Source organism: Cuculus canorus, chromosome 1, assembly GCF_017976375.1.
Source record: "Cuculus canorus isolate bCucCan1 chromosome 1, bCucCan1.pri, whole genome shotgun sequence".
In the NCBI taxonomy this organism is placed as follows: Eukaryota; Metazoa; Chordata; class Aves; order Cuculiformes; family Cuculidae; genus Cuculus; species Cuculus canorus.
Window position 1 is genome coordinate 186,661,615 of NC_071401.1, and position 25,341 is coordinate 186,686,955.

The 25,341-nt window shown below is 41.5% G+C and overlaps 1 protein-coding gene across 7 annotated transcripts in view; it reads left to right on the plus strand.

Annotated features, from left to right (window-relative positions):
* The window catches only part of PLXNB2 (plexin B2), a 261,938-nt gene that overhangs the window by 119,758 nt on the left and 116,839 nt on the right, over positions 1 to 25,341 (plus strand). For all 7 annotated transcript variants that reach the window (XM_054073420.1, XM_054073394.1, XM_054073372.1 and 4 more), the window contains one exon: positions 22,478 to 22,546. In XM_054073420.1, coding sequence (XP_053929395.1) covers positions 22,545 to 22,546 — 2 coding nt within the window. In that variant the 5' untranslated portion in view covers positions 22,478 to 22,544. The remainder of the gene's footprint in view (positions 1 to 22,477; positions 22,547 to 25,341) is intronic.

Here is a 25,341-nt window from a genome sequence, read left to right on the forward strand (position 1 = left end):
ACTTAGATTCAACTGTCTCTCTTCACCAGTAATATCACCACCATTCTCCATCCAAATGTGCTGCTGAAAAGTGGCAGGTGGTTTTGCCAATAATTGCATGCTACTTCATTCCATTTTAAATTAAAATATAGAGTGCAGTGGCCTTCCTTTCTCGTCACTGGCTTACTTCACAGCTGTGCAGTACTGACCGAGAAAATGCAGAAGAGTGGGCTCCCTTTAAATTGCAAAGGTGTGTTACCTTGCTCTATGTGCCCTTAGAAGTCAGTATCTTAATTTCTGGGCAATAAGCTGAGCAGTGCCTATTCTGTGGATCATATTCTGGTATAAATATGCTTGATCTTGTTCTGAGGCCAGTAACCATGCTCTGGTAGAAGGCGGTTTTTCTTTGGCCCCAGCTGTGCTAAACGCTATTATAATTAGCGTGATGGTTAACTTAATCAAAGCACTTGGCTCGTGAGAGAGGTGTTACAGAGTACACCATAATTAGCATTTTTATTCCTTTGATCCTGAGTGTTCTCTTTATTGACAGAAGTATCAAGAGCTGTTTTGTTTTTTCTTTTAACGCTTCAGGAGGCGGAAATATACGTGGCTTGTGAGAGTACAAATTTATTAATGAGTTTGTTTTAAAATTAAAAAATAAAATACAACCCTTCCAAAGGAAGTAGAAGGGAAGATGATGCTGCATGTGTGGAAAAGTGAAGGCCTCACCCTTCAGTGCCGCAGCATTTGGGCAGGTATACAGCCAGGAAACACCCCCTGGGGTGACTGCAGCAGTTTGGAGTTGCATGGAAAACGTTAACAGCGTCCTAACCTTTTCCAGCACGCTGCTGTGGGCTGCATGGCTGCTGTTCAGGTCTGTACAAAAAGTGTCAGTCATTTCCTTTAAAGTGAGGAAAGCTTACGCTGAAAGTGTGATCTGTTTGGCAAAACAACCGCATAGGTTTGGATAATACTATAGCAGCTAGAGCCTTACATACATGCTAGCTCTGGTCAATGAAACACAAGCATCTCATCCTACATGCCCAACAGAAGCAGGTGGTGAAAGCATGCAGTGGAGCAGATGACTGGTTCAGTTCATGAAAAAACATAACATTTATGCTGTCAGACAAAATGCTGAAGACTTCCAAACTTGCATCTGGCATCACCGCCCTGATTGCAGGGGAGGAGAGTTGAGACGCCTGGAAGGCTTCTCTTATTACACACCACTAAGCAGAGCAGTTGCTGTCACTGCCAACGAACCCTGGACTGGGGACTTTTGGTAGATGAAGCCGTTGTCAGTCTTCCTGGGATATTCTTCGTTAGGCTTGATAAACACACTGTTCTTTTTGCTCACATTGCAATGGGATGCTTGTAATGCTTTGTTGCTGTAGCATGTACACAATGAGTTGGATATAATTTGTCTTAGTTGGTTCTGAGCATTTGTTCAGCAGTCTGGAGCAAGTGTTTTATGCTCTTGTTTTTATTGACTTTGGGATGACATTCATTCAGGTATTGATAGACACATCTTCCACATTGAATTTTCACATGGCTGTTGTAATTTTTACTGTTGGTTTTAAAAAGAAATCACAACAATGTTAATGATGGGAAAAATGAGGAAAAAATAGTTGAGGTTCCCCCTGTAGGAGATTTTTGCAGATTTTCAATCTCCCCTTATGTGTATCCGTCTCTTTCCAGTTCTTCACAAAGAGGAAGAGCTGTTCTATGCCTGTGTTCTCACAGTTCATTTATGTCTGCTTTGCCAGCAGAAAAATCGTATGCTATTACAGGCTGCAGAAAATGCAGCCATCATTAAGGGGCTTCCTATGTTATCCTTTACTTCTCTGGATTACTTTTATCTACTCAAGATGGATAAGTAATTTTTAAAACATTTCTGTAACTACGTTTTAGGTCAATAGCAGGTTAAACGGTTTATTTAAGTAATCTTTCACAGTGGAAAGTATGTGGAAAGACCCTCTCTAAGTATTTTTACAAGATTATTTTCATATCAGCATTAAAGCAGCAAGCAGTCTCCCTGACAGTAGACTTGGAAGATACCCATTATTTGAGAGACATGATAAAAACAGTATAATCTTTTCCAATACCCATACAAAGCCAGCAATTGTCTGTTTCTGCCATTCCAGTTATTTGTGTAATTATGCTTAATGCCATACAGATTTGAGAAGAGAAAGAAATTGTTGCTGCTGTTTCTGATGAATATTTTTCCATCCTGAGATCACAAAACCAGTAAATACCTCTTATGATGGTAGAGAGAAAAAGGACTGTAGATGTGCAAAAGATTCAGCAGAGGAGCTGAACGGAAAGGGAGAATGTGCCTTTTTTGTGGCTGTCTGAAGTCCACATTAGGGCATCATTCCTAAAGCTCACGGACTGCTAGACAATGCTACCATTGCATAATATCACTCCTGAGATGTTAATACCTTGATTAAACTGAAGTGTGTGGTAATTTTGTACTGGATTTCAAAGCTGTGGGATTTAACTATCTTAAGCCTGCATATACCCAGCCTATACTGCTTTTCTTAGTTCTTTCGTGTTGCACTCCTGGTGATACTATTTAGTGGTGAAACTGTTTACCTGTTTGGTGGCCAACAAGTGTTTAAGTACCAAGATACCTCCCATAATGTCCCACTTAGCATAAGTGGGTTAGCCAAGGACAAAGAGCTCTAGATGGTAAACCCCTGCCCTCCATCTAATCCCACTTGCTGGAACAGCCCAAGGTTGCTTGGAAGTTCCTCTGGAAAGTATGCCAGTGCTTTCAAGCTCCTGGATTAGGGGAACTGCTTGAAAGCTCACAGACAGCATCTTGTCTTCAGATTCATTGCATTCACTGGTATTCAGTCTCAGGTATTGGTTTGCTTCTTCAGTGTCTGAGGGAAGGAAACTGGATATGTATCACTTCTCCAGCAGAAGGCTCAAGTTATAAGTTCCGATTGGATTCAGCAAAGCTGGTGTATTCATGTAAAGCAGATACAGGAAAAAGTAGATTTTGTAGGACCACTCAAGAAATCAATATACACGTATGGGTTTTATAACACTATGATCATGTAGGTTGCTCAGCTATAGTGTGATACAGTTGTACAAATTCACTGCTTCGCTCAGCCTGCAAGTTCTGCTTGAGCTAGATAATATCATTTCAAAAAGACATACAATCTCAATTTTTTAAAAGACTTCAGGTGATGGCAAATTTACTGTGTGCAAATGTAAAAGGTTCCAGTGACTTAATTACACTTATTTCTAGCATTTCCCCCTCATTTTTAGCCTGAATTTTGCCTTAAAGTCCCATTTTTCAGCTCTGTATCTTGTTATGCCCTTTATTAAATATCTCTCAATAATGTAAGTATTTGTGGACTGTGATCAAGCCATTCTGAACTTTCTTTGTGTGAAACTAAATAGACTGAATTACTTCTGGCTCTTGCTTTAGGGCTTTTCTTGATTCTGAATTCTTGCAGCTCCATCCTGAATCCTTGTCAACATCTTTTGTGCAGTCTGGATGTCAGACGTGGCCACGTATGCTTGTAATTATTTCAGTAAGGATGTATGAAATGACAGAACTCAGACATCTCAGCAATATAAGAAAAACTGAATTTTTACCACTCCAAGACTGAGGGTAAAACGAGTTCACTCTGAAGATCTGGGCTTGCTACCCCAGCTGTGGAATAAGGAAGAAAAAGAGAGAGCACGGCTGGGGCTGGGAGGAGCTGCTTCCCCCATCTCCTCACATGTCCACTTCTGCCAGCAGTAGCAGGAGGAAGCTCAGCTCCAGCACTGGCAAAGCAGGCAGCAGGTCCGTGACTACCGCTTGATGTTGTTTTGCTTACTGCCCCACTGCCCTGGTTAACCTCAACTTTGTCTGTTCCTAATAATGCTCCTCTGAAGTGCTACAATGATGTTTTCTGCTTTGTGTCTTCCCCTGGTTATGTATTGAAAAGTCTCATTTATTGTCTTCGCTGCTTCATCCCTGCCAGAGTTTTCGTTGTGGTTTGCTGTAGCCCTGAAATCATTCTTCAGTTGCTGTTTTCCAGATTAGTTCACCACCTTACAAGTTTAACCTGTATTTGAGAAAGCATGACCTTGCATTCCATGAGTGTTATAAGTAATTTCATTCAAAGAGCCCCATAGACCATATTTTTCAACTCACTCTGAACTGACTTGCCCTTAGTCTGGCTGCTGTACCATTAGTCACGTCACCTTCACCTTGACTGCAACAATGCTTTTTTTTTTTTCCACATCACTTAAGAGTATAGATTAGAGGAGGACCCAAATCTCTTTATACATGAATCAACAGGAAGTTTAATTTGGTTTTAGGACTCCCATCTTTCTAAAATCTCTTCTATTTAATTGTAACACTTCAGTTGAGTGGGGTGCGCGCCTCCACTTTCTACTCCTCTCTGAGTGGTAGAATTGAAAAGGCAAGTCATCTCTCGTCTTAAGGTTCTTGTGCTGTGCGTGAGGTTCTTACTACTGCAATGCAGTTGAAGATACTGCAGAGGGATATTTAAATTTGAGCCAAAAAAAAAAGCCTAATTAAAGTGAGGAAAAAATTATGAATGCGTTTCTATTTTTAGTACTTGTGAAACTTGCCTTAACAGAACCTTTGGGCTTAAATTAGTAGACATTCCATTTTTAATTGGAGCATTTTGCTGCACACGATGGTTTAAAATAAAGGGTGAGTTAATTAGGCATTTATTTGAAAAGTAAAATATTCGGGGAAGCCAGTGTGCAGTTTTGGATATGATATTGACTGCATAGATAAAGAGGTCAGGGGAGAGGGGCAGATGAACAGCAGACAAATGACACTGTTAGGTATCTTATTTAGCTGTGCTTTCTTGGTGCTATCATTAAGGAACGAGGGCAAGGCAGAGATAGTGCAAGACATACCAAAATAATTGAAAATAATTTTTCATCCTGAAGAATGTACGTTTTATGTCTGTGAGGAGTTGCAGAATGTCTCAGGAGTTTTGGTTTGCTTCCAGCCCATCCCACAGATGAGCTTGAAGGTTGGTGTATTTTTTTTGCTGCTACCAATATTATGCATGCACTCATATAAATAGGAGACTTGCTGCCCAGGGAGTAATGTCAGCTAGCTGAAGGGCTTTAGGGCAGCCAGTAAAAATAAAGAGGGAAAAGGGGAAGTCAGGGAAGGCTCTGTTGTAGCTGGTGCTGGATGGGAGCATCGTGCTGACCAGTGGGAACAGAGCTCCCAGGGGCAGCCCTGTCAGGTCATGTCAGCTGCTGAGTCCAGGTGATTTTGATTCTAGAATGCTGGTCCTTTTCCCACTATGCTGCATCTTAAAGGAGTTACATTTGTGTATTGCTGGTGGCTATCATGCTAGAGGCTATTTAGGTGAAGAGGAAAGAAGCGTGTGAGTTTGCAAGACTCAGTGAGTTTTCAAGTCACTGATGCACAGGCACCACTGCTCTTACTGCTACTTAGTCATACCACCCTAAAATCTGCTTAAAGCAATTAAAAAATTCCAAATCAGCAGATTGGGTTTCTGTTTTCTATGTGAGAAAGTCTGCTTAGGAAAAGTGGATTGCACTTTTTTGAGCAGCAGAGTGACTTGTCACAATGCAGTACTTCATTCTTGTCCTGGATGTAAACCTCAGCCGTGAGAGCAAGGCTGTTGCTTAGTGTTTCATGTGCTGCATGACCTCCTTCCCAAATGCCAGAGCCCTCAGAGAAGCATTATTGCCTCCCATGCACAACTGGCAATCTTAATTACTGCTTCAGCCCCAGAATGCATATACAGATAATCAAATATGACGATGAGAAGTATAGTGATAGGCAGACTAGCAGGACTAGTAAATGTGAAATGATTAAAATGTTTACTTTTCTGGTACATCACTTAGAACCGAGCAAAGTCCATCTCTTCGAAACGTGGGGGGGCGGGGAGTGGCAATTATTCCTTCCATTTTTTCCCCCTACAGTGAGTCTTTAAAGCATGCTTCTGATTATCACAGCAATGCACAGTGATGTTGCCTTACTTTACCAGGCACAAACACTTGGTTTGATATTTGAGTTTGATAACTAGGAAAACTGTTTGTTGAGGTTGGTGATTACAATTAGCTTAGAAAGAATATGTAACTAACATTAAATATGGAACATTAGCATTAAATTAGTGAATACCTGGATCCTGCCGTTGTAGAGTTTGGAGAATAATCCTTTTTTGATCCAGTCTAAAACATCTTACTTCCAAGTTTTCTAACTTCCATGTTTTCTTAAAAATGGACAGGTTCTACTTTTGAGATAATGCCAGTTGTGCTAACGTAGCCTACATCTCCCTCCTCAGAGAATACTCTGCTTCTGCTATTTTTCCAGTCTTTCTAAAACTTAATTAAAACAGGTTGACTTTATCCTTGAAGCGTCAACATAGAAATAGCGATATGGCATCAAGAGTAGCTTTGTCCTATTGTTCTTAATGGTAGCATTTGAAATGCAAACAGGAGTGATCCTGATCATCGGGCAGGGAGAGCAAAGAGGAATGGGTGTTTCAAGCCTACTACTCTAATCTTTTAAATAAAAATGTGGAGGTGTTATTTTTCATAGTGACATGATAAAATACAACAGCACAAGCTTCCGTGGTTTGAAGGGGGCTTTTTTTTTTTTCAGTTTTTTCTTTCCCTTTTTCATAGCAGCCCTTGTTAGTGCTGTATTGTGAGCATGTTTTGAAAATGGGCAGTCATCTCCTTCCCTCCCTTTTCCTTTTTTAAAATTTTTGTTTGAACAACATGATCACTTTATAGGTACCATCACAATGACCTTTCCTTTCCTAATAGCTCTGCCAGGAGAACATAAAATTGAATGTTTCATTATTAGTCCCCTACCATTCAGACAATCAAGGAGTGATTTTTTTTTTTTTTTTAATAATTTCATGTTCAAGAGTGAAATCTGGGAAAATTATTAAAATTACTCATGTTTAAAAAATGAGAACTTTTAAATGTGAATTGATATGATAATGCTGAAAATTAGAGGTATAATTTATTCTACAAATATGTAAAAAGTGAATTTTAAGTATATATTTTTGAGAAGTTCATACTTGTGTTTCAGCTCTTGCAAGCTTGAAATACCTTGTCTTTATGACATGCTTATATGAAAAATTAAGTATTACGTTGGCTAAATGATAACAAATGAGCCGGTGTTTACCATGGTAAGAAGTACATTGGGGACATAACCGTTAGCCAAAGGTAATTTAGTTTTAGCATTATCAGTTAGAAATACTGCAGTTCGGTGGAATATTTTATTACATGAAAACTTCTGTAACCGATATATCCCTTGGGAATCTTACGTGACTTGTGATCTGTTTGGAAAAAATGTTTTGGTTTTATGAGACCGTTCAAAGGCAAATATGTGCAGCAAGCTGTGTCCTCGCAGGTCTGGAAGGGGGTCTTTATGTACCTCCTGGAAATTTCTGGGAGCCATAGCAGTTTTTATGCATTCCAGGCTGTAGTTTTCAAAACTCTCTCCGTAACCTGTGGCACTGAAAGAGATCTGGGAAACGTGTACAACCATGCATGCTACCTTTGGTGGTGCCATGTGATGTTTACATGCAGTTATCCTTGCTGTAAGGTATCCTAAAACAACGGCAATCGTAGTAAGGTTTGGATCAAAAAGCACAATGCAGGCATCTGAAAGCATATTTATATTCTATTAAAGTGTGCCAGTGATACAGGAACAAATAATATCCTTAATATATTTCTTAGGCCTTGCTGTGTTCCTTTTCATGGCTGCTTTTTTTTTGTTTCTTCTTCAGCGAAGCCAGAATATGTCACCCTACCCATCTTAAATTTGCAAGTCGCCTGTGCTCAGGCCTTCCTAGTGCTTTGGCAGGAAAACAAAGTACCCAGCTGCCGAGGACCGTCAGTCAAGGCCTGGGAACTTGGGTAGCTGGGAAGACAGGCAATAGACAGCCTGAACTTGACAGCCCATTAGGTACCTGACCTTCTGCTTAAACCACTATTGAATTCTGGAAGATGTGGATTAATGCTTTCTTTTATTCCAGGAGTTCAGAGGTGAGATGGGCAGATAGGCGTGCCAATTAGAGACTGTGTCCTACTGCGCAAGGCAGCGTCTTAGCACGCTATTTCTGCAGAGAGAACTACTGAGAAAACTTGCAGCTTCTTTACACAAGGGAATAGACAGTCACGTTCACCCGCTATAGCACTCCACAGTTAGAGGCAAAACTACTTGTTTCCACTTACTTCATTACTGCCTACACCCAGCAATCAAAATTGGCCAGTTTATGACCATAGGCTATACAGGCATGTTCCAGACCGTAACATGTCAAACACTTTTTCATCATAGTCTACAAAAGTAATAAGTTTCATACCAGTAAGACCATGGTCTATTGCCTTTCTGGCATAACTTCCATATCACACTTCTTAAGTGCAGCTCCACAGCCACCGAGGCACAAAGCAGGGGAGTAGAGGGTATTTCTCAGTCAAAAGATAGATTTTCCCTTAAAGCAGAGTGAGTTAGTGCTGCTTTTTAAAAAGCCTGCCTTGTTTAGGGACTATTTAAGCCGCAGTGTTGCCCATTAAGTACTTTATCAGTGCAAAGGCACAGCAAACCTTTACAGGTGTATGAAGCAGATCTGCGGGTTCTTTTGTCTCTGGTGGTAACAGTGTGCCTGGAATAGGGCTGACTGTGAAACAAGAGTTTAATTCATCACAAAACTTCCATCCGTTCAAAAGATACGGAAAGTATGTGCTGACGGGTTGGTGGCAATGTGTGTTGGTGGAAGGCATAGAATTGGGAAGAGCACAAAAATCTGTTTTGACCCAGCAGGCAGAGGTACTTTAAGGAAGGCAGATCATTCCCAGGGTGGAAAATCCTTTGTGTCCAGTACCCTATGAGGTACTTCCTGCCCTGCAAAGTGAATTCCTGAGACAGTGATGATCCCCTTTATATAAGGAGAGAAACGAGGATGAAGATCCAGGGAGTGAAACCATATGCATCTGAGGATTTTACCTCTTATTTGCAACAAGATTAGGATTTTATCCCAGCATGGCAAATGTGATATCTTTGGCAAGATAGTATTTCCCATTCTCTACAAAATAAATGAAACTAACCTGGGAGGCTGGACTTGTAATGTGGTGGACTTGAGATGTGATTTCCCATTTTTTAAGTGGTGCAAAATATAAGCCTGTTCTCAGCTGCTGGTCTTGAGAACCAGCCACCCTGCCTTGCTATTGTACTCAGCAGGATGAGTACATCAGGGTACATCAGGGCAGGAAGGATCTGGCAGCTCTTGCCAGGTGTTAACTGGAGTCCTGTCTCTCTAAGGCTGTACACGCTGTGCTGCCCACACTGTGCCCTGTGGCAGATGCTCCAGGTTAGCAGCAACAAATGGCTTCTGTAAGCCATGTGACTGCTTTAATAATAGCCAAGAGATGGGGGCAATTAGCCATAAAACAATACTAGGCCAATGGTTCTCTTCTTCAGGGAGTCTGTACAGAGCCACAGTTGCCTACAGAACTGAAGATGAGTTTCATAGTTGTACTTGATCCACATGTGAGTGTCCCAGGCAAGGCAAGGCAAGGCAGGCTTTGCATGGCACAGGAGGCTAAACTTTGGGGAAAGTTGCATCCTTTATCATGTTTATCATTCGTGACCAGAAAGAGATCATGGAACAGACAGTGTCTAGAAATGGGACAACTTGTTTTGTCTAGTTTTTTGAGTTCACTAGTGTCAGGAAGTAGAAAGTTCAAGTCTAATGTTACTGGCTGTGCTCTGTTTTCTGCAGGAGAGATGTATAGAAGGATATGGGGAAACACAAATTAAAAAAGGCAGCAAAAGTAACATGGTGAGGGAAGGAAAAGGTATGTTGTGTACTGGGGGAGGCTTCCCATTTGGAGCAGAAATGTGTTGCAAAGTCAGCGTTCTCACAGTGTGAAACTAACCCTGTTGTTGCCTCAAGCAGGGAAGCTGGTAACAGCATGCAGGAAGCTCTTTGATAAAACACCTCCCTCATTTCTTAACTTCTCTGCTGTAATTCAGCATTTAAAAGGCAATGAATGTTCTCCCACCATTGGTAGTTTTTTAATCTCTGACATTTCTTTGGAGCAATACCCTGAGTCCTTTTGAAAATAAAACCAAATGTGTACAAATCCAGCATTTTCTTTGAAATGGTGTAAAAGTTTAGCTGAAGAGAAATGGTTAAATAGGATGAAAGCTGGTGTAGCACCAGAGCAGTGATGTGACAGCAACCCTTTGCTTGTGTTTTACCCCACTGATTCCCGCCCATTCCTACCCAAATAATTGAGTTAAGTAATGTTATAAATTAACACATGCTAAGTTTTTAGTTGTGCAGCAATGAATGATTTATGCTGGTCTTCCATTGACATAATTTTATGTCACTGGAGCACTGTTTAACAAGAGGTATGTAGTTCTGGTAATCCCCAGGAAATCTACGTGTTGTTTACCAAACCCCATTGTTTTTTTAAGAAGGAGTGTGCTTTGCCAAGGGACCTGTAGCATGTCAGACTAGAAAAATTCTTCTTGCCATGGCTGAGAGGAAAAGTGCCTGTGTGGATATAAAAGCACATGCCTTCATGGTAAGCACGTGGAGGTGATTGGCCAAGCTGTGGTGTTATGCTTCCAGAAACAGGAGGGCAGACAGGCTTTCACAGATCTTACTCTCAGGTCTGAAGACAGAAGTTTCAGAGAAGCACCTCGCTTCTTAGAGCTGACAACACCTCTTACTACTTTCCTACAGGAAAAAAAGCTGAAAAGGCAGCTCTACTTTGCTTTTCTTTCCTCTTTTGTTTCATCCACATGGACAAAATTGTGGGGCTTAGTTTGTTCTGAACCTAATATTGCAGGGTTGGGTTTTTTTTGGCCCTGCAGACTTTCCACTTAAACAGTTTAGTGATTATAAATTTATAATGATCTGTTAGCTCTGTGATCCACTCATATTAATGACTTTTCTTTTGTGCTACTTGGCGCATGAGGTGAAACAAATGAAGAGCTGTATTAATTATTCATCAGCTGATTAATTTCTTTCACTTTAACTCTGTTTCAGGTTTGTAGATATCTTTGCATAAAGTAATTGATTTTAATCAAAATATTGCAAGTGATTTTAATTAATAATTTAAATATAATTGTTTTGGGAAGTACTTTAGCCTTATTATGGGTAGCTGGCACTTGAAAACAGAGTTTGGCAATGATTTCACTTCAAAAACATGGAGTTGTTTTTCTGGAGCTGTTATCAAATGAAATTTGTAACTCAAAGGTGTGAGTTTTTCTTTGGATGAAAGGTTAATCAAGTCCAAATCCAATTGTGTTCTAATCTAAAATTAAACATGTAAAAATATGTGGAGTAGGGACAGGGAGTTTCCTAAGCCTTTCACACCTCGATGTGGCTGAGGAGAGAAGGAAGACAGAAGTTAGTGCCAAAGCAATCACACCTTTTATCTCAAGAACTGTTTTCAGCGAGGTGTGCTGGTCTTATTTTCCATCCTCCCATGCACTGGCTAATAGTTTCGGGAAGGCTTTATTTTTCATTTGCTGGATATGGATCTGATAGAGGTTTTGGTTCCAGGGCTACCAACCTTTCAGGTAGACTAGTGGTTTGACTCACCACGGACAAAATTGAGTTATGTCGGTTCAATAGGAAGCTGATTTACTGTGAATTGTCAGAAAAATCTCTCTGCTTCCTATGATAGTGTTGCAGACTTTAACCACTGTGTGTAGAGGGAAATACTGCTTGTTGAATACAGTTTTCCCCTGTATGAGAAAGGTTTTTAACATTGCAGCATTACAAAATTTAGTGGAGTGGTAGTGCACTGACCTGCTTTATAACCCAGGGAGGAGGGTGTGGGAAGGAAACGGGGCAAGAGCAAACACTCCTCCAGACTGGAGCAGCATCTCCTCTGCAGAGGTCCTGCACTGGCTTGCACAGGTGGCTGTAGGGTGACACTCCATCCACCTCCTCCCACGCATCTCCATCCTTTAAAACCCCTGCTGCCCTCCCAGCAAGCACGGTCCGTCCTTCTCTACGCTAACATCAGCAGCGACATGGCATTTGTGATAAGGACAAGGACGAGGACACTGTCACCACTGCCATGTGCTGTGGTGGCTGCCCCCAGATAGGGTGCGGGGGCGCTTCCCAGCCTTTCGCAGAGCCAGTTTCAGCAGTTTTAATTACATCTGCGGTTTGGATTGCTTTGTTTGGCCATTAAAATCCATTTCACAAAGAGTAGGATTGAAGCAAGCAAGGAGTATTTGCGGTGGCTGTGGATTTCCTCCAGGCCTACAGGAAGAGTAAATTAGTTACTGAAAACTTGACAGTTTGTCCCAAGTGCTTAACTCTTTCTTCTCTGGAAGCTGCCTTTTCAGAGCCAAATGACTTTAAAAGGAAATAATATGCTTAATGCTTTTTTAACACCCCCTCCTCTTCTTTACCGTAGGGCTGTAATTGCAAAACCAGCCAGGAGTGATTTGTTTGAAGAGGAAGTGTGGGAACTTCCTTTATAAATATTGCCTTTCCCTTCGTGTGGATCCAAACACTGGCAGTTTCCTTTGCTGGCAGGAAAAAAAGTGCTTTAACTGAAAAACGAGCAATATTTCCCGTAGCTTGTGCCCTGTGTAAACATGAAAAAAAGAGGTTTCATTAAAAAAAAAAAAAAAAAGACAAAAATGAGCAGGTTGTTAGCCAGGGAAGGACTGAAGTTGGTTGGGATTGTTGGATGAGCCGGGTGTTTTACTGACCCTTCCCTGTTGATGCCAGTGTCTGGGAACACAGGTATCCTCTGCTCAGAAGTGCTGGGTGAATTACGGTCCCTTGGAGGGAGGTGGGGGGTGGTGGTGTAAAATGAGTGTTTGCAGAGCCTGTGATTACAGAACCTGTTGTGACTTGCATTGCAAGATAGGGCTGTATCAGCTCCTATCACAGTTTGTAATGGCTTCTTTTGTTAAAGACAGCGCAACATTTGTGTTTTTCCTAGTGAAGTAGAAACAATCATAGAATCATCGAACAGTTAGGGTTGGAAGGGACCTTAAAGATCATCTAGTTCCAACCCCCCTGCTGTGGGCAGGGACATCCCACTCGATCAGGCTGCCCAAGGCCCCATCCAACCTGGCCTTGAACACTTCCAGGGATGGGGCAGCCACAACCACCCTGGACAGCCTGTCCCAGTGTTTCACCACTCTCATGGTGAAGAAATTCCTCCCCATGTCTAGTCTAAATCTGCCCCTCTCCAGTTTATACCCGTTCCGCCTTATCCTATCCCCACAAGCCTTTATGAATAGCCCCTCTCCAGCTTTCTTGTAGGCCCCCTTCAGGTACTGGAAAGTTGCTATAAGATCTCCTCAGAGCCTTCTCTTCTCCAGGCTGAACCAGCCCAACTCTCTCAGCCTGTCCTCATAGGGAAGGTCCTCCAGTCATCTTTGTAGCCCTCCTTTGAACCTGTTCCAACAGCTCCATATCCTTCTTATGTTGAGGATTTCAGAACTGGACACAGTATTCCAGATGAGATCTCACCAGGGAGGAATAGAGGGGCAGAATCACTTCCCTTGACCTGCTGGCCACGCTTCTTTTGATGAAGCCCGGAATACGATTGGCCTTTTGGGCTGTGAGCGCACATTGCTGGCTCGTATAGAGCTTCTCATTGGTCAGCACTCCCTAGTCCTTCTCTGCTGAGCTGCTCTCAATCACATCATCCACCATTGTGTACTGAAAATGGGGATTGCCCCAACGCAGGTGCAGGACCTTACACTTGGCCTTGTTGAACCTCATGAGGTTCTCACAGTCCTACTTCTCCAGCCTGTCCAGGTCCCTCTGGATGACATCCTGCCCTTCTGGTGTGGCAACTGCACCACTCAGCTTGGTGTCATCTGCAGACTTGCTGAAGGTGCAGTCAATCTTGCTGTCAGTATCATTGATAAAGATATTGAACAGCACTGGTCCCAGTACGGACCCCTGAGGGACACAGCTCATCATGGATCTCCATCTGGACTTTGAGCCGTTGACCACTACTCTTTGAATATGACCATTCAATCAGTTTCTTATGCACTGTACAGTCCACCCATCAAATCCATATCTCTGCAATTTAGAGAGAAGGATGTTGTGGGGAACTATGTCAAAGGCTTTACAGAAGTCCAGATAGATCACATCTGTTGGTTTACCTGTGTCCACTGCTGTGTTACCCCATCATAGAAAGCCATGAAGTTGGTCATACAGGACTTGCCCCTGGTGAAGCCATGCTGGCTGCCATTAATCACCTCCCTGTCCTCCATGTGCTTTAACATGTCTTCTAGGAGGATCTGTCCCATGATCTTCCCAGGCACAGAGGTGAGGCTGACAGGTTGGGAGTTCCCAGGGTCACCTTTCTACCCTTTTTAAAAATGGGCACAACGTTTACCCTTCTTCCAGTCACCAGGGACTTCTCCTTTTCAAATATCATGGAGAGTGGCTTTGCAACCACATCGGCCAGTTTCCTCAGGACTCTGGGATGCATCTCATCAGGTCCCATAGACTTATATATGTTCAGATTCCTTGGGTGGTCAACCTGTACTCTTTCTCCAGTCTAGAAATACCTTTGAATTACTTGCAGAAGTGGGATTCACCCACCAGAAGAGCAGCTGCACCCAGGGAAATATCTATGCTCAGCAGCGCAGTAGGTAGGTTAAGCTCACAGCACAGGGAGCAAGTTTTAATCTGGCAGGGAAAGTCCTACTGGACTGCTGTGCTTTTTCGGGGTGGGTTGGTTTTGTGAGTTTGTTTAATAATAAAAAGGGCACAGTATCAGAGTGTATGGGATCCTTGGGTGTGCAGGCGGCCAGCTGGCCTGGCTTGCTAACGTAAATCAGTGCAGATGATGGGAATCAAGGCAGGGGGTCCAGTTCCCAGCTCTGAAGGATTCCAGATTAGGAAGACAGCCCACGGAGGAAGTAAAGCAGGGTGGGGGAGGGATCAGGCCGATTCCCAGAGAGGCACTGAAGATGAGAAGAACGCTTCTGATTGATTTGAAGAAGGGCGGTGATCTTATATTGCTGATAATTAGGCAGAGTTGCCTTGTTCCTTGGTTTTGATGGACAAATGAGCCATCCCTGGTATTTAAACTTGGATTGCTGTGATGCTTTCTGATCTGCCCAGTAAGAGACACAGCCAGGCCACTGTCTATTAATGAGAATCTTATTTTTACATATTTCTCTGTGAAATTTCACTCAAGCTTCAAAATGAGCTTTGCAGTGATGACTTTTTTCTCTTTTAGAAATAAACAAAAGAAATAAAATTTGCAGTGCAATGGGCTATCCTGGAAAAAATCAGTCACAATCAGAGGAGACACCTGAAACTTCAACAATCCTTCCATCTGGGCTATAGCAAGGCTTGCCTGGGTTGCCATGATAGAAGTCCTCACAGTGTCTCCTACTCATTTGCAGAGGAATTGGTGTCCTAGTGGGGGATAAAAAAAGGAGTGGAAAGTGAGCCTTGGGAGATGTTTACTTTTTAAATAAAAATAAGAAATAAAGCTCTGAGTTCCCCATTCCCATTTGTTATCTCTAACTGTTCCTCCCGCACTTTCTCCTCTGTTCAGTGTCTTGCAGATGAATTGAAAGCCCTACAGTGTTCTGGATAAGTTCCCCATCCATTTATGCTTTTCCTCTTATTTTCCACATGATCTTTTGCTGCCACCTCCTCATGTCACTTATTCTCTCTCATCTGTGCTACGTTCCCAGTTTAACGATCATTCTCCTTTTTACCTTCCTACACTTAGCAATTTTTGCTCTCCTTTTTCACACTCCCACTGTCATGCCTGCTCCTTTTCGCAATAAGGCAGCCTGCATTTTGTAATTTAGGGAGTACAACTTTCAAATTCTTGTATGAGTACTCCCACTGACTACGTGATGAAGTGACTGCAGGACTGGGCGGTAGCTTGGCACGTGTATGGGGAAAAGGTAGTGAAGCCAATTTTAAAGCAGTCTTAATTACCTTGGTGGTTTGGATTGCTTTGGTTGATTATTAAAGTGCATATTTCTAAGGCGAGGTGGGTACCAATGGCATTTTATAAATAATAAAGAATTTTGTAGAGGTAATATATTACTTGCAGTCAAAAGAAATGGAGGGCAATTTAAAATCATTTTTATTGTTCTCCTGTGTTTTAAAAAAAAAAACCTTCTTTTTGTTTAACCTCCTGTGCAAGCCTGGGCATGTTTGAGGCTCCCAGGATCCAATTTCACGTGGTATCCTATTTCAAATCCAGACCAGAGCAGATCGATCAAAAATCAGTGCTTTCAGAAATGAAACTACCTGTGGAACGTCTTCAGTGACATGAAGATGAAAGGGAGAATGTAATATAGCAGATACTGGTTTTTCTTTTTTGAGATGAGAGGCTCTGAAGCAGTGTCCTTGGATGTCGCACAATTTACCTTGATTAAACAGTAGTGGTTGTAGGACAATTTTGGTGAATTTTTGTGTTCATCAGTTAGTAGCTAACAGCTGTGTTTTGTGAAGTGGGGGAGGAGGGGTGGTGGCTGGTGTTGCTAGGGTTGTTTTAAGCCAAAGCAGCAGCTGTAGAATATTTTCTGGCTAGCACAGAGCAACCTGTAAGTCTGCACATTGCCAGAATAACTCAAGATTCCTAATAATTCTTGTCAGTGAAATACTTATTGGTATTTTGAAATGACTGAGCTACGGCAGTTTTCAAAGTATTGAAGTTGAATGCAAACTAGTCTAACTGATCTGTGTTTATACTGTTTTTTACAGTCAGCACAAACATAGATGGCAGTCTGCTTGATTTTCCAATATACCCCTTTCTGTGCCTTTTTACTTCCCTGGACCTTAGAAGCCAAAGGAGAAAAAAATAAAAGAGGCTTATCTGAGAATTGAGAACAGAGGGAAACAGCAATATCATTTTAGGACTTTGAAGGAATAGGAGAGTTAGCGGAAAAATAAGCTTGTGGGCTTTGGATACTTTTGAATTTTGGGTAACTTAAAAATGTGGTTGTACCAGGAATATGTTGAATTCCTGGAAAACTAACAGTAAATGTTGTTCTGCTGTGTAACAGCAGTCTTTATCCTGTCCCCTGCACTAGGTGATGCTCATGACATAGGGAGCACCTTGCATTGCTAGGAGACCACTGAGTTGCCCAAATAGGTCCCTTGCACGGAGGCAGTGTGGAATTCCTTCTCACGGTAGCTGGAATTGGCCCTGCTTGGTTTCAGAGTGAGGGGGTTATGGTCAGAAAAAAATTTGGTGTCCTTGCATGCTGTAAAAGTGCTGTCTGAAGCCAACCAAGATAGTAAGAATAAATGAAAATAGCATTTGAATTAATTTTACACTCTGCCCCTTGGACAATAGAGACTTGTCTGTTTGGGACCTGGAGCATGGTGTGCCCTTCAGAGGTAGATACATATAAATGCATTTTAGCTGAGCAAGGTTACAGACTTATCAAAGTGGAAGCGTGAGTGGTTTCTGGCTTTGCATGAGTGTGTTGATTGCTTCTGTGGCCTTTTTGGATGTGGATGCATTAAAGCACGTGTGCATTCAGGACAATGTTTCTGGCCTTGTGGGAACTTTCACTTCAGTGACTGTAGGATTTCACCTTTGGTTGCCAAAGTATCATGTGTTTTCTAAACTATTTGATGATAAACCTTTAGCTAGAATATAAGTGGCAAGTGTTTACTTAATGGTCAGAGATTGGGTTCCTGCTTGCAGGCAGCCTTTCATTACTCAGGAAGCTGTGTGAGTTAGAAATGAAAGATTTGCCTCAGCAGCTTTCCAAGAAACCCACTCTGGTCTCCTGACATATGTGGTGAAAGCAGAGTGCTTGATGAAAAACATTAATAAGATGGCTGTTGGAAATCTGCATGCTTGGGATTGCCCTGACCCAGGTGCAGGACCTTGCACTTAGCTTTGTTGAACTTCATGGGGTTGGCATAGGCCTGTCTTTCAAGCCTGTCAAAGTCCCTCTGGATGGCATCTCTTCCCTTCAGCGTGTCAACTAAGCCACACAGCTTGGTGTCATTGGCAAACTTGCTGAGAGTGCACTCAATCCCACTGTCTATGTCTCTGACAAACAGGTTAAACAGTGCTAGTCCCAGTACTGACCCCTGAGGAACGCCACTCATTACTGGTCTCCACTTGGACATCAAGGTGTTTCCCACAACTCTTTGAGTGTGACCATCCAGCCATTTCCTTATCTACTGAGTGGTCCATCCATCAAATCTCTGTCTCTCCAATTTAGAGACAAGAATGCAATGTGGGACAGTGTTGAATGCTTTGCACAAGTTGAGGTATATGATGTTGTTTACTTTTCCCTTATCCATCCATGCTATATCCCCATCGCAGAAGGCCACCAGATTTGTCAGGTATTAATTACCCTTAATGAAGCCATGTTGGCTGTCACCAATCAGGTCCTTACTTTCCATGTGCCTTAGTATAGTTTCCAGGAGGATCTGCTCCATCATCTTGCTAGGCATAGAAGTGAGACAACAGCCTGTAATTCCCAAGGTCTTTCTTTTTTTCCTCTTTAAAAATGGGTGTTACATTTCCCCTTTTCCAGTCAGCGGGAACTTCCCTGGACTGCCATGACTTCTCAAATATGATATATAGTGGGTTGGCGCTTTCATCCACCAGTTCCCTCGGGACCTGTGGATGTATTTTATCAGGTCCCATGGACTTCTGCACCTTCAGGTGCCTTGGATGGTCTTTCACCTGATCTACTCCTACAATGGGTGGTTGATCATTCTCCCAGTTCCTTTACCTTCTGCGCCTTGGGTGGTGTGGCTTGACCCCTTTCCTGTGAAGCCTGAGACAACAAAGTCGTTGAGTACCTCAGCCTTCTCCATATCCTAGGTAACCAAGTCTCCCCTTTCTTTACAGAGTGTAGTCTTCCTTTTATCACTAGTATACCTGCAGAAGCTTTTCTTGTTGCCCTTGATGAACCCAAACAGATTTAATTCTACTAGGGCTTTAGCTTTCCTAACCTGATTCCTGGCTGCTCAGACAATTTCTCTGTATTCTTCCAAGGCTACCTGTTCTTGTTTCCACCCTCTGTAGGCGTCTTTTTTGAAATTAACTTTATCCATCATTTGCTTGTTCATCCATGCAGGCCTCCTGGTATTTTACATGATACAGAGTGAATTAGAGATGTAAATACATTGCAATGTTTAGAGTCTTAACGTGATGTATGATATCACCCAGAAGTTTTTTATAGAAAATTCTATATCCTGTTCCCATATGGACATGATCTCAGTGTTGTAATGTAGCCTTCCTGCACTGAAATGTGAAGATCGGTTTTCGAAATTAAGTTCAAAAAAGTAGTATGTATTGTTATTCTACGTGCTCTATCCTATTAAGTGCACCATGCTTGATAGCTCAAAAGCTGAATAAAAGTTCCGTGCATTTATTTAAGCCTGTATGAAAAATATCTGCTCCATATGTTTCATATAGCTGAAGGCTCGGGGGACTAAGGTCTGCGCCTGGGAACCAGTTAGTACAACTTTCCATCCCTGACCCAGTGCCTGCCCTTTCTAACAAACAAACAAAAGCCTCCCTAAAAGAGATGTGTTTTATGATCTGTTTTTAGCCCTAGAAGCAAGCAAAAAAACAAACCAAAACAAAAAAAACCACTCAATATGTTCTTACTTCTAGCAGCATTGGCTTTAGGCACTGCGAGACAAGTGCTGCACTTTGTTCCTCGTGGCTCTCGGAAGCCACTATATCCCCCCAGCAGCTGCAGCACAAGGGTTATCCATTTGCAAAATTTTGCGCTTGGACACATCTGATCAGCCTAAGTTTATAATCTTTTTCTAAATGATGGTATCTTAAACATTCACCCTAAATACAGAGACACAGTTGCCTGATGAGGGAGAGGGCACTTGCAGGATGGGAAGGTTGTTTACAGTTGTCCTCTATCTGCTGGGTTGTTGACCTGTCTTGATGGGCTTAACTGCATAACATGTCCATGGTGGTCTTCACCCTTGCACCCTAATGGAGTGGTTTGGTTTGAAGAGCAGAATTTCTCTCATGTGAAAAGTGAGAGCAGTTAAGTGTATTCAGATTGTGTTGGAACAAGATAAGAGCTAAATGTAGTCTGTTGGCAGTATTCTCCTTGCTGTACTTTGTGGGTTGTGGAGGAGAGAGAACCTCCTCTGAAAAGCAGCTCAGTGAAGGTTGATTCATCTTCCAAAGGGTGATCCATGGCAAGACCCTCTCTGTCATGCCAGTGGAGAGAGAAGAAACAAGAAAATCAGTCTTATTAGACTGAAGTTAGCTTGTGTGAGCATGCCCCTACCCACTTGCTCTGTTTGTGCTCATGGTTTCTTTCAGCTTTAAAAAATGATTTTTCTATGTCATCTAAGTACTTTTAACTTCAGGTTGGTCTGCAAGAGCCTCCAGCTGACAAGAGGATCTGTGATAGCAGTGAGTGTTTTAGTTCCTTCAGCTCAAGCAGTCCATTTTGACTGGCTAGCTGGACAAACCCATATCATGAAAGACCAGTTCCTTGTGGCTTAAGATACTGAAAAAGAGCTGTTGTGAAATGAGCAGGAGGTAAAAGGAAAAAACAAAACCAAACAAACCCAAGAAGTCTTGCAGCAGATGGTACCACCTGTGTCCATCTAAACCTAGCCAAAGCAGCATGCCATTTGAGTGGAGAAACCTGGAGAATCTGATGACTCAGTCTGAATAAGTAGGGAGACAGTGAGATTTCTGGCTCATGTCCCAAGCCTTTTATGAAAAAGGCTTCCTATTTAAAACACAGAAAATTGAGTACAGTTTGGTAGCATCATTCTCTGGCACAGCTGATTACCAACTACAGACTAAAACGCCTGGTATACCCATATATGAAGTGGCACATATAGAGTCTGATGACTCTCTACTAGTTCCTGGGTTATGGTTGAACCACCTGTTTTCCCAATAAATAAATTGGTGATGTTATTAGCAGGGGACATAGCTTTATTACGCGAGTATAACTGGCTGGATGCAACAGTCAGGGATGACAGCGTTTCATTCTTTTTCCCGGCTCAGCCAAGCACTAATTTCCGCACACTTCAGGTGTCACGCCTGCAAAGTTGGGATGTGAACCAACTGTGCATGAGATGCCTAAATAGCTGTTCAGCAATGCTTGCAAAAATTCTCTGAAGAAGAGAAGCAACCTGAATGTATAAAAGGAACTTGTTAGTGGGTTGAAGTCTTGTTTCCTTGCTGACTACCTCCAGCTTCTTCCTTCTTGGCTGTTGTTGGCAATATCATGATCTTTCAAATCCCTTTGCACTTCCTCTTACTTCTGTATTTCCTTTTTCTTTATTTGCTGAAGTTGCACCAGATCTGTTTTTCCCTTTGTCAGTAAGACAGAGAAATGAATCTGCCCTTTCTCTTGGTCCTAAACTCTAAAATTTTTGTCTGTCTGTGTTTTGGGTGGGCTGCTTTGTTTACACTCCCTTCCTACGGCTTCCATCAGTCCCAGACCAAGCCTACACTCTCCAGTTAAGTGGTATCATGCAGCTGTGGTCTAAATATCTCACCCAGTTCTTTTCCCACATCCCTCCTCTCACAATTTTGCTAAGTACCCATGTTCATCCTCCACCCAGTGAGATTACAGGTTTGCTCAAATAGCTTTTCCATGGGAAGAGATGAATGTGCATACTCTTAAAGAATGTGTTAATACAGCAACTAGATATGGGGAGTGCAAACAAGAAATTAAATCCCATCAAATATTAACAAAATAAACTTGATTTAGTACTGACAGCCTCCTTTGGAGAAAAGTTAGTAGATTTTGCTGGGTGTTCAGGTCTCTCTCCCCTGGGAACTGCCATGCAGTGATCTTTTAGTGCGTGCATCAGCATTTGCTGCAAGCTCTTTGGGTTTTGCATGCTTTGCTAAAAAGTAACTGAGAGATAACTGTATAAGAAACAGGTTGGAACATTGAGCGCTCTCTATTGACTGGGATATGTTTTTGAGAACAGTTGTCATCTTCATATTTGTCTTGAACAATCTACATGAACCCTTTTTTATCTACTTTTTGGCATATACAGTGATGTTAAACAATATCAGATGGTATTTTATCCTTCCCTAGGGGGACAGACGCTGTTTCTCTTCCATTCTTAAATGTTTAATTGTGGGAGGTGCTGAGTACTGTCATTCATAAGAACGTGTTCAAGCTCTAGCTAGAGGAGTGCCAAATCATACAATACCCCATCTGTAATGCCAGGCATTCTTTCTGGTAATATATCAGTTGAGCTCTTAGTTCTTCAATAATTAGTTGCACATCTGTGAGCCACTGTCCGTCTGATTTATTATCTGAGCAGCTATTGAAATACAGATCATTGCCCCATTTAGCCTCAGGATTGAAAATTGTGGTGTGCTAAAGTTGTGTTTAAAATGTAATAAAATTGACTATATATAAACAAATTACAAGTTTATGGTGCACTATAGATGATCGTAAATCAATATTTTAAAGTTCATAAATTTAAGATGACTGAACTTAGTCTAATGCGCATGAATATATTTTTAATCGCTACTTTCTTTTATTTAGTAAGAAGATTAAACACTGTCCTGGAAAATAACTTGATCGTAGTGAAGAAGACCTGGGGGAAAAGTGAATGTAAGTATGTCACAGCATGTGATCACGCATTGGTGATATTATAAATTATGTTGAATTGGCAGTCTAATTTACCAAAGAGACCACTTTCTGTATGCTGAGAATGCTGGATCTGACCTTTGTGCATATGTGTTTGAGGTATAAAATGCCTATTATGTGGTTTTCAGTATGAGTCTATAGCCTATGTATACCTAAATGCTTTTAGCGGAGCCACATTCTATTAGTTATTTACACGCTTATGAAATGTTCCCAGGAAAAATGTCAACAAGAAGTTGTCACTAAGTGCCCTTAAAAGGAAAAAGAAAACACTACTGCCATATGAATACCCATAGGGATCTTTAAATTCTGTAACACAGACATGTTTTCCATTTCAGAGGAATTTAGTCTAACTTGGAATAATGTTGCTAGTATATTTTATTTTCTGTATACTTGCTCCAAAGATGCGAGTTTGCAGTAGAAGATTGCATTATGGATTGGCAATTCAATTTAGAGTGAAATACAGTGGCTGCAAGTTCCAGGCTAAGTGCATCATTGCTCGCTTGAGGTCACATTTTAAAACCTGGAGTCGATAGTTCTGTAACAATAAGAGCTTTGGTTCATTTTCTAGAGGCTTTTGGGGCTGTTATTTGCTGGTAAATACCCCATTATTTTTCTTGGAGTAATTGCTTTCCCTACCTGTATTTCATGATGTGAGCTCGCTAACGATATGCATACACATGTGTATATGTATGTATGTATTGTGTGTAAAGCAATGCTATATCTTTGCAAATGGTACCCCAAGAGACTTTCAGTAGCTCTGGTGCATAGGACAGTGATAGTCATGAACTTAGAGCTGCCCACGGGATCATTCCAGTATTTTTTCATACTAATTTTTTCCCACGATCTCACCTTCCATTTCCCAGAGCCTGCCAGATGAGTTTGGAAGCAGTCAACTAAGCCTTTCCAAATGCTGGATAAAGTACAGCATTTATGACTTAAATGTGATGGTGATCCGGTCTTAAATGGGACGGTTTTAATTTAGCCTTTGGGCTTTTATAAATTTGTTTTCTAAAATTACTAACTGACCGATAGTACTGAATCAGTGAGATACTGCAGGAACATTGGAAAATGCTGTTTAGTTTATATAGAGTTCTCTATAGATACAGAGTTGTTTGAAATTAAGATCCTCAGATTTAACATTGTACCTAAGATAAAGATTTACAGGCTAGGCAGTGCGTCGACTCTCTATCTTACTGGTATCTGGCCAAGTTTGAAAACTGTATGGATTTATAAGGTATGAAATCAAATCCTTAAAACCGTCTGGTATGCATTGAGCAGTACAAAACAAAGTTTGAAGGCATTTACTAGGACGAGTCACTTTATTTGCTTCAGGATCCTGTCTCAATTAACCTTGATCAGGCTAGTGGCTCTTCTTGAACAATCCCATGTGTGTGTGACGAGTTTGTACATGCAAAGGTTTTTCTTGAGTTACTTTCACATTTTTCTTACTAATCCAGTATTCAACTGTTTCTCACAGAAAACATGAGAAAAGGTACTGTTATCTTCAGTTCCTATTTTTATGAAATAAGCGGACTATTTTGGTTTTTTTTTTGTTTGTAGTTTTGTTAGTGGCTGTTTAGCGGGAGAGCACTGTTTGAATACGGTTTGAGTTGTAAAAGACATCTGCCCAGGGAAAATGTTATTTCCTATGTGCATGTATATGAAAACAAATAAAAGACATGACGTTGAGCTGTATTTCAGGAAGTTGAGTAGCAGACTATTGACAACTTGATCATTAGCTGATTGTGAAACTGGCAGAGGAATAAACACATCCTTGAGGAGAGATGGGTACTAGCACTTTGTCCTTGATGTAAAAGTAAATACGATCTCCTATAGGTGTTATTTTTGTGATATTTTAATTCTCTGCCTGTGTGGACTGAGTTCCTAGATGGAAACCTTCTTCTTGATCTGGCTCTTGCAACTGTCAGACATTAAAGTTATGGATTTATCCTTCTAAATGTAAATAATTTTCAAAAAATAATTGGCCTTACATTGGCTGGGATTTTTGCAGAAACACCAAATTAAGAAGTTTATGTGGAGAGCAGAAAATACCTTTTCTTATCTACTTTTGCCTTTGTATCACAAAAGTGGCTATGGAGATATTCTCATATAAAAAGCCAGCAGAGCCCAAGAGAAGGGAACAGAGTACTCAACGGGAGCCAGGAGGAACAGTGGCTTTACCTGCAGTCACTCGCAAACCAGAGACAGAGCCCTGAAACTATGAAATTGAGCACCTCCTTTTGCAGTTATCCATTTTGATGTGTAATACCCAGAGATATTTATTAAAATTTTTTTGTTTATTTTAGTCAAAACTGTGAATATTAAATCTGAAGCTTGGGTTTAAATACATGATAATGGTTTGGTAAGGTAGCTGGTAGGATTTGGGGTTTGGTTACCCAAAAGGCCAAAAAGTGGAATAAATTTGCAGAAATTTCCTCTTCCTTATTCTCTTCCAACAAACTTCTGGACTGACCTTTCGTAGAGCTGAAAGCCAAAGCTGGGGTGCTGGAGGAAACAGTAAAATGTTGGTTTGCTGTGTTTCTTCACCTAGTGGAGAGGAGATGGGGAAAGTGATGATTTGGTGGGTTTTTTCCCCCATTAAAAAAAATAGGGAAAGGTTGTGAAAAATTGTAAAATGGACTGGAGGGGATCATAAGCTGCTAATTGTGTTGCGTTAGATTGATGATACATCAAAATGTTGAGGCAGTGACTGCAAGAAGGAAGGGGAGTGTGCACCTCAGGGAGTCAGGAGCAGGCAC